At 44.0% G+C, this 9,987-nt stretch overlaps 1 protein-coding gene across 1 annotated transcript in view; it reads left to right on the forward strand.

The window, feature by feature from the left end:
• Window positions 1-2,881: 2,881 nt before the first annotated feature.
• The window catches only part of LOC115374935 (NLR family CARD domain-containing protein 3-like), a 12,015-nt gene continuing 4,909 nt past the window's right edge, over window positions 2,882-9,987 (forward strand). The window contains exons 1-5 of the mRNA XM_030074106.1: window positions 2,882-2,992; window positions 3,178-3,256; window positions 5,055-5,262; window positions 6,079-7,861; window positions 7,987-8,160. Coding sequence (XP_029929966.1) covers window positions 2,925-2,992; window positions 3,178-3,256; window positions 5,055-5,262; window positions 6,079-7,861; window positions 7,987-8,160 — 2,312 coding nt within the window. The 5' untranslated portion in view covers window positions 2,882-2,924. The remainder of the gene's footprint in view (window positions 2,993-3,177; window positions 3,257-5,054; window positions 5,263-6,078; window positions 7,862-7,986; window positions 8,161-9,987) is intronic.

A 9,987-nucleotide genomic window follows, 5' to 3' on the forward strand; every position in this document is an offset into this window, starting at 1 on the left:
TTTATACATTTTCTTAAATATGTAAATTAACCTGCACATTTTTAGGTCGTTATCACAGCTATTCCATATTTCTCTTGCCTTGACCGATGTACATCTCCTTTTTATGTTTGTTCTTGATGTGGTAATTTCAAACATGAATATACCCTCAGCTCATAACGAGTTCTTTTATCTGGAACAATTCCTGAATGCATCTTGAAGCATTTTTTTCTGTGCTTTAAAAGCCACTAAAACTGTTTCTGAGCTACTATATCATAGAATTTGAGAGATTGTAGCCTATTAATAATAAATTCATTGGTCGGCTACATATATCAGATTATTATTTTTATTCTCATAGCTCTCTTCTGTAATATAAAAGTAGGTTTGTGTTTGTTGCATAGGCATTACCCCATACCTCCACACAGTAGGTTATGTATGACTATGAGTGAGCAATATAGCAGATATAGGTTGCTGTGATATCAGGTGGAAGTGCAGGGAACAGCCACTTGATGCTCCTGAAATGTGTCTGCACAGCCTCAGAAAGCAGCTCGTTGTTCTCCTGCACACAGAGGACAGGATGGATCACAGTTTGCTTTCAGTGCTCAACATGAAAATCCTCCTGTTGGCCCTTCGCACAATTAACATGTCGTTCCTCCCTTCCTCCACCAGGTGGAGTCTCATCCCTCTGAGCACATGAAGCCCTAATAACTACAGGCTGAACTTCTGAATGTCTGGATTTTTACCACAACACTCTTATTGTTCATTGCACTTTTATGTCTTCTCATGCAGATTTTTCTCTCCCTGCTGGTTTCCCCAACACACAGAGAACACTGAGAACACACATATTTTTGCAAGAAGTAAATGATGACAGAGTTTCTATGTTTTATTTGTTGATATGATGGCTCTTGTCTGATGTTCCAACACAAGTTTGATCGCTCTGCATCCGGTGGGTGTGATGTTGACTTCCTGTTGTCGCTCCTCCCGCTGAGGAGCCGAAAGTGAAAGTAAACATTTGGCCTGTGACTCCGCCATCAGCGTCTCCGGTAAGACTGCAGATTCTCCATTTTGCTGGAAACTATCAGACTGCAGCCTGAGAAAGCAGCGGTGAGTCTCTCTCTCTCTCTCTCTGTGTGTGTGTGTGTGTGTGTGTGTGTGTGTGTGTGTGTGTGACTTGAATCAGGGCCGTTTATTGAATAGTTCCGCCTAAAAGCTGCTCTCTGACTCTTTGAACCGTTTAAAGTCTCGACCCCGTTCACACCTGGAAGCGATCAGCTGATTCCGAAACAGGGCGCGTGTTTATTTCTGGATTTTAGGATCAAATGTTTGATGTCGCTCTTCTGTTCCCCCCCCTCCCAAAAAAAAAAAAAAAAAAGCTCGCCCCCGTGATACTGTGCTCGTACCACAGAGTTACTGCGGAGAGCTCTAAGGCTCATAATTGATTCATTTATTTATCTATTTATTTTAGCGAGTTTGCGCAAAGGCTCAAAACGGAGATTTTTTTTCGCCACTTTTATCTGGAGATATTGTATTTTGGAAGTGAAATGCAAATGTCGAAAGTGTCTAGTTCTATTTTTAAACTGGGGTAACAGGACGTATTAACACGGTGGTGTAAATACATCTGTTATTTCTATCAGTGAATCATTTTATATTTATGAGTTTTCATTTTGAATATTGTAGACTTTTGAAAGAAATGTGTGCTCATTCATTTATATGCTAAATATGCTTTTTGAAAAAGCACAATACCTGGATGCACTGACTGCATTTCTCTTTTCCTCCTTAAACTCAGTAACTAGTTTCTTTTAGAAAAGCAGTCGTGTGGTTTTGCCACAAGAGAGTCTGTTGTCCACTTTAGTTCAGCTGTTTACAGTAAACTATATCTGTCATATGTTTTTCTGTCTTATTCCCAACAACTTGCAGCAGAATTTGCTGAGAAAGGCTCAAAGAGCAAAATCCTCCCAAATGTTGAGGTTTGTCTTTGTGTTAAATCCTCCTCCATTCCAGCGGGGACAGTGCATCCTGACAGCTTGGAGTATGACTGTCACATCCTGTTCCCCCTGTGTTCAGTATGAAACCAGGCTCACACACCTTTCACACTCACACTGCTCACCTGTTTGCCCACCACAGGAATGGAAAGGAGGCTCACACACACATTACATGGAAGACTTGAATCAGACACAGACACATACCACCGTCCACAGGCATCAGGATGTCTGTAGTGCCAAAACATTTTAGCCATTGTGTTATAATGTCAACATCAATGTTAATTCCTTACTTTGACACTAAATGAGGAAGTGACGGCAGCGCACAGCAAACAGGGGCCGCACGCCATTTGTCTTTCCTGCCACTCCTCTCCCTTCAAAATCAACAGTTTAAAGGTAAAATAATGATGAGAATTATAATGAGAAGAAGAAGAACAAGGGAGATTATTATAAAAATAAAAATGTAACCCACTATTTTATTTTTGCATCAAAGGATCTTGTACAGACATTTCCCAAATCCATAGTTTCATATCTGCTGACTTCCATCTGACTCATGGAAAGCTTGTTGTCCTGAATGAGCCGCTGTGTTTGTGTCAAGGTGTCGGCTCGGCTATGGCACCAGCCAGGAAGAGGAAGAGGAGGCTCCCTGCCTCTGAAAGCTCTCTGTCTGGGGAACATGACAGCCAGACCAAAGCTAAGAGGTGAGATGAGGATCTCTGACTGTCCATGACTGTTCTCCATCTCAGAGCTCAGCAGGCAAATCAGCACAGCAGCATTATTCACAGGAGAAGCTCTGTGTGTGCTTACATCATATTTTATTTCTATGTTTTAATGTCAACTTATTATTTTCTCAGTATGTCACTAAGAAAGTAAAGCAGATCCCTTCAGTGTGTTCATGATGTTTCTGTCAGGATCCAGCAGGAGAGACCAGACTCCCCTGGACCTGGACCTGAGCCCAGCTGTGTGTCCATGAAGAGTGACCGCTCTATGGGACGTTTTATTCACTTCAGAGGCAGCCTCCTCTCTGAGGATGATGGGTAATTATTTCAAATTGATGATAAATCAGATGTTTTTCTGTCATCAGATTCATGAGATCCAGAATTGGTTTGATCCTTCAGACTCTGTTGACTGAGTTTCCTCTTTCAAAACATCACATCCAATAACCGTGTGTGTGTGTGTGTGTGTGTGTGTGTGTGTGTGTGTGTGTGTGTGTCCTCCACAGAGTCCAGCAGCAGAGCTCAGAGGTTCCCAGTGCTCAGTCTGCCCAGCAGCGTCAAACAGACCTGGCCTCCATATTTAAGGTGTGGAAATGTCCAACAACATAGCGACTGAAAAACAGCCATTCTGCTCTGAATGGTCTCCGTGCTGCTCTCTTCACATCTTTCAGGCTGGATTACAGCAACAAGGATTCATTTAATCTGAGATTAGTTCCAGTCAGAGTCAGCGTTGGAAATGAAGGATGTCCCGTTGTCCTGGGGACGATAAAAACAGCAGCGGGGACACAAATCTACAGTGTCTGGGACAGGAGAGAAACTCACCATCACAAATGAAATGATTGTAAAAGAAGTGAAATGTGTCCGTGTGCCTACTGGTGATGAAGGCAGAGCGTCACTGGAGGCTGTGTCCACATGGTTTGTGTCAGTCACTCTGTCCACAGGGATTAAAAGCTGGTGTCTCTCACTGCTTCTACAGCGCTCAGCTTTTCTTCCATCGGCTCGCTGCCACTTGGCTTTGTAAATATCTGATGTGAGCTGAGCTGCCTGCAGAACTCGCTGCTTTAGACAAGAATACGCTCACAAGGCTGAATGCAAATGCCTCCATGTTGGATCTCCAACACGGGCTGTTTGCAGAAATCAGCCGCTTCACACGGGCAGCTGTGCACCTCCGTCCACGGCCCAGAGGTTCGACTCTGTGATGCAGAGAAGGCAGGAAAAAGTGGCAAAGCAGCAGCACAAGAAGAGGACTGATGCTGAAAGACAGTGTGTGTGTACATTTCCATCGGCGTCCACCAATCAGAGACAGGTTTGCATTTGCACTGCAGTTTGTGATGCATTTATTGATCCAGCAGTCAGAAATACAGAAAAAACAGTCACTCAGCCAGTCAGCAACAGAATATTGAAAAGTGACTGTGGCCAAACACCTCGGGTGATTTCATGTTTTTATTCAGATCTCAGTGCAGTGAACAAGCAGAACGTCCATGTTGGACCAGAGTGAGTCAGTAAAGTGATGACTTACTGAAATAAAGTTATTAAACCATATGTACTGTGTTCAATGAAAAAAGAGCTTTAATTTTGGACAGTGGTTGTTCAGTCTGGGACAGCTGAAGGCAGAATTCGGGACGGCTTCCGGACACTGAGGGAAAAACGTCATTTTGAGCCCTGGGAGTTTAGCAAAGCCCGGTTTAAAAAGAGCAGATCAGATTTCAAAGGAAGCAGAGCTCTGCTGCTCAATTCAAAACTGATCCTGATTCAGTTGGTCCAAGTTTACAGATTTCAACTTTCCTCAGCGGATGACAGTTCAGTGAAGATGCTCACTGGGAAAACAGAGGAACAAGTGATCACATGAAGGTTGAGGACTAAAAGCAGACGGACTCACATGCTGTCAGAAGCCAGGAAGCAGAAAGAGAGAAAGCAGTTTGTCTGTTTCCTCTGACAGGGGAACCAGTTTGCTGTGGCTCGCTAACAAGCAGTGAGCTGCTCATCGTGGCTCCACAGACGTTCAAACTTCTCCTCCTCTTCTGAGAAACAGGTTGGGCTGAAGAAATGCAGCAGGGCGGACAAATCCTGCAAGAGAAAAGAAAACACAATCATTAGAAAAAAGAGACTTTCTGACTGACAGGACAGTCTGTCTCTGTCTTTGAACAACTCCATCATTTTGCTCCAAAATGCAGACATTTTCAAAGTTAAAGCCCCTCAAGTGTAAATTAAAGTTAAATCCAGATCATAGTTAAAGGTCGGTGCAAACCGTGATGTAACTGGGTTTAAAAATGAATCCTCGTTGGTGCAGCCCAGCCTCAGGCTCTTTGACCTGCATTTGATTTTGTGTTTTGTGTCCAAAATTTAAGATGGAAGTTTAATTCTTTTATTTATTATGTTGCAGCTGCTGGAGGAGAACATGGTCACCTTTGTGAAGAAGGAGCTGAAAAACCTGCAGAGGTCTCTGAGGCCAGATTACCCAGAATGCTTAGAGAGGCAGAGGGAGGATGAGGAGGAAGAGCAGGGGAGGAGCAGGGAGTTTTTTCTGCAGATCACACTGCACTTCCTGAGGAGGATGAAGCAGGAGGAGCTGGCTGAGCGTCTGTGGAGCAGTAAGGAAAAAACTTTTTAAATTTAAATAAAAAAATCTTAGTTTTATTCTTTTTGCTTCATGATTTTTCTTCTTTGGTTGTGCACTCGACGTCCAGCTCTCCTAAACTCTGAGAAACTTTTAAATTCTCTTCCTCATTTCTCACAAACTCCCACTCGTTACCGAAAAATGTCAGTTACCAGCCGAGTGAAACAGCCAATCAGATCAAAGCAGCTGTGATGCGTCAGGCTGTTGCTTGATGACAGATTATTTCAGCCTCTGAGTTTTCCTCCCGGCCAGCAGGGGGCGGCTCGTCCTCCTCCTGCCTGCCGGTGAAAAGCAGCTTCCTGTTTTCCCGTCTCGTCCCGCCGGCTTCCCCGGGACAGCGGCGGCGCTCCAGCTGAGGCAGCGCTGTGTTGTTTGTTCAACTGTGAACTTTATTCTCCCCAAATCCTGATCGGGACGTGCAGCTCTTGTTTGTTCCTGCAGTCTGTTGTTTGGCGGCGGCTGCTTTGTGTTGTCGTCCTCTGATAGCTCATGTTCACAGAGGTGTTGTCATGGCAACTCCTCGACCAATCAGGATGGACAGCCGTTTTAGCTCCTCCTAAAAGTTCCTGGAGCAGGGCCCAAATCAGCATCCAGGAACTTTAACCTGGAACCATGTTGTTGCCATAGAAACGATTGCAGAACTCGTAAAACGGCCTTCAGGTCTCGGAACACCTCTCTACGTTCTGACAGTCGAACAGGACCAATAGGTCCATTTACCAGGAAATATTCACATTTCTCATATGTAATACAACATCGTTTTGTTGATGTTTTTGTTTGTTTGTTCAATCAGAAACTGCGGCTGCAGCGTGCCAACGTGAACTCAGATCTAAGCTGAAGAAGAAGTGTGAGTGTGTGTTTGAGGGGATTGCTAAAGCAGAAAACCCAACACTTCTGAATCAGATCTACACAGAGCTGTACATCACAGAGGGAGGGAGTGGAGAGCTCAATGAGGAACATGAGGTCAGATGGATTGAAACAGCATCCAGGAAACCAGACACACCAGAAACACCAATCAGATGTGAGGACATCTTTAAACCTTTACCTGGAAGAGATGGACCAATCAGAGCAGTGATGACAAAGGGAGTGGCTGGCATTGGGAAAACAGTCTTAACACAGAAGTTCACTCTGGACTGGGCTGAACACAAAGCCAACCAGCATGTCCACTTCACATTTCCATTCACTTTCAGAGAGCTGAATCTGCTGAGAGGGAAAAAGTTGAGCTTGGTGGAACTTGTTCATCACTTCTTCACTGAGACCAAAGAAGCAGGAATCAGCAGGTTTGAGCAGTTCCAGGTTGTGTTGATCTTTGACGGTCTGGATGAGTGTCGACTTCCTCTGGACTTCAACAACAACCAGATCCTGACTGATGTTACAGAGTCCACCTCAGTGGACGTTCTGCTGACAAACCTCATCAAGGGGAACCTGCTTCCCTCTGCTCGCCTCTGGATAACCACACGACCCGCAGCAGCCAATCAGATCCCTTCTGAGTGCGTTGGCATGGTGACAGAGGTGAGAGGCTTCACTGACCCACAGAAGGAGGAATACTTCAGGAAGAGATTCAGAGATGAGGAGCAGGCCAGCAGAATCATCTCCCACATCAAGACGTCACGAAGCCTCCACATCATGTGCCACATCCCAGTCTTCTGCTGGATCACTGCTACAGTTCTGGAGGACGTGTTGAAAACCAGTGAGGGAGGAGACCTGCCCAAGACCCTGACTGAGATGTACATCCACTTCCTGGTGGTTCAGTCCAAAGTGCAGAACCTCAAGTATCATGGGAGAGCTGGGACAGATCCAGTCTGGACTCCAGAGACCAGGAAGATGATCCTGTCTCTGGGAAAACTGGCTTTTGAGCAGCTGGAGAAAGGCAACCTGATCTTCTATGAAGCAGACCTGGCAGAGTGTGGCATTGATATCAGAGCAGCCTCAGTGTACTCAGGAGTGTTCACACAGATCTTTAAAGAGGAGCGTGGGCTGTACCAGGACAAGGTTTTCTGCTTCGTCCATCTGAGCCTTCAGGAGTTTCTGGCTGCTCTTCATGTCTTTGTGACCTTCATCAACTCTGGAGTCAATCTGCTGTCAGAAGAACAGTCAACCTCCTCCGAGAAATCTGAACTACACCTCCTCCAGAGTGCTGTGGACAAGGCCTTACAGAGTCCAAATGGACACCTGGACTTGTTCCTGCGCTTCCTCCTGGGTCTTTCACTGCCGACCAATCAGACTCTCCTACGAGGCCTGCTGACACAGACAGGAAGTAGCTCACAGACCAATCAGGGAACAGTTGAGTTCATTAAGGAGAAGATCCAGGAGAATGAGTCTCCAGAGAGAAGCATCAACCTGTTCCACTGTCTGAATGAGCTGAATGACCGTTCTCTAGTGGAGCAGATACAGTGGTACCTGAGTTCAGGAAGTCTCTCCAGAGAAAAACTGTCCCCTGCTCAGTGGTCAGCTCTGGGCTTCATCTTACTGACATCAGAAGAAGATCTGGAGGTGTTTGACCTGAAGAAATACTCTGTTTCAGAGGAGGCTCTTCTGAGGCTGCTGCCAGTGGTCAAAGCCTCCAGGAAATCTGTGTAAGTTCATTTAGAATTGGATATATTCAATATTTTAACTTTGGTGAACTATAGGTGATTTTATTACATAAGAAAAAAAGCTGATATTTTCAGATTTACCTTGTTCTTCACTAATTCCTCCTCAGGCTGAGTGTGTGTAATCTGTCAGAGAGAAGCTGTGCAGCTCTGGCCTCAGTTCTCAGCTCCCAGTCCTCTAGTCTGAGAGAGCTGGACCTGAGTAACAACCAGCTGCAGGATTCAGGAGTGAAGCGTCTCTCTGCTGGACTGGAGAGTCCACACTGCAGACTGGAGGCTCTCAGGTCAGGATCAGAGAACTCAAGAGCTTTCAAACTGGACTAAATGAAAACACAAAGCACATTTGAATATTTGTCTGAATGAACCCAGCTAATTTCAGATTAGTGAGCTGCTGAAATAATCCAACATGTATGTGTATCAGACTGTGTTGTTGTGTTTGGTGTGTCCATGTGCAGGCTGTCAGGCTGTCGGCTCACACAGGAAGGCTGTGCTTCTCTGGCCTCAGCTCTGAGCTCCAACCCCTCCCATCTGAGAGAGCTGGACCTGAGCTACAATCATCCAGGAGACTCAGGAGTGAAGCTGCTCTCTGCTGGACTGGAGGATCCAACCTGGAGACTGGAGGCTCTCAGGTCAGACCCAGTATTTCTTTTTTTCCTCCAAATGTTTTGGAATTACAGCCAGTTTTATACACTGTCACCCCATTTTCAGAGGCAAGGCAAGTTTATTTGTATAGCACAGTTCAACACAAGGTAATTCAAAATGCTTTACAGAGACATTAAAAGCAACGAGACACAATTCAAAACAATAAAAACAGTCAATTAACGCATTAAATAAAAATAAAACATTAAAAGAATCACAGGGTGGAATTAAAAAAAGGAAAAGGCTTTGAAATAAAACAGAAGATGCAAATAAAACAATAAAAGACATAAAGATGTATTATAGGTGCCATACAGGTGTATTACAGGTGACTAAGGTAGTTAAGTTGACTCTGATATATCCGTCTCCACACCGGCTTTCTCCTGAGCCCGCATCCGCCGGACCCGTCGATTCCCTTCAGAGCCCTCCGTCTCCATCTCTCCAGTCTGACCGCTACACCTGTACGTAAAGCGTTGCCGTCTGCCACGTCGTTGGCAGATGACGTTGATGACGTGCTGAGAGCGGGATTTCAAACTTTGATACGTTGCAAAATTTGCTGTACATGTACTTAAACTTCCACTGTTGGTGTTTTTATCCAGCCATGCTTATCTTTTTTTCAGTTGTACAGTTACAATATGTTGGGAAGTTGCAATAAATATAAATGCAATATGTTCTCTGTCCCTGTGTTGTGTCTCTCCTTGGTCTGGAACTTCTGTGAGTTTTGAGGCATTGCCAGCCTTTAAATCACATTTGTAAATGCTTTATAAGGCATAGATAGTCCCCACTTTAGATTAGCTCACTCAAAATGCTTAATTGACGAGTAGTAAGTGCTTTGCAACTGCCTGAATTCATGAATTCCTGCATTAATAACAGTTTATAAGCCATCCATTGGAAATGGAATTTGTGAGGTTTTATAAAACATCTACTAACACACTCACTAACCATTAGTACGTGTCTGAATAGTGGAGCATGCAGACATGTACATCTAAATAGACTTCATTATTTCCATAAGCTTTCTAAATGATCTTACAAACCACTGACAAATCCTAAATACCTGGTGGGTAAGTGATGTAATTCTTAATTTATAAATGCTGATTCCATCATTTATATAGATGAGCTTATAAATGATGAATAAAACATTTGTAACTGTGATTATAAACCACATACTAATGAGTATTTACATCAGAAACATGCTTTATAAATGATGAATTCAGTGTTTACTGTTCCATAACTACTGTGCTTATAAATGATGAGTAAAACATTCATAACTGATTATGAACCACATACTAATGAGTGTTCATGTGTTATATATGTGGAATTCAATATTTATTAATGCTTAACTACTGCTTACTAGTGTGTACTCATTATAAAGTGTTACCGTTGATTTGGCTCCTCCTAAAGTTGTTGCTATCTGTCTGATAGGTTTTATTTTGCTTTTTGAGCCTCATGATGGCCTCCTTCACCTGCACCTGCAC

Source organism: Myripristis murdjan, chromosome 17, assembly GCF_902150065.1.
Source record: "Myripristis murdjan chromosome 17, fMyrMur1.1, whole genome shotgun sequence".
Taxonomy (NCBI): Eukaryota; Metazoa; Chordata; class Actinopteri; order Holocentriformes; family Holocentridae; genus Myripristis; species Myripristis murdjan.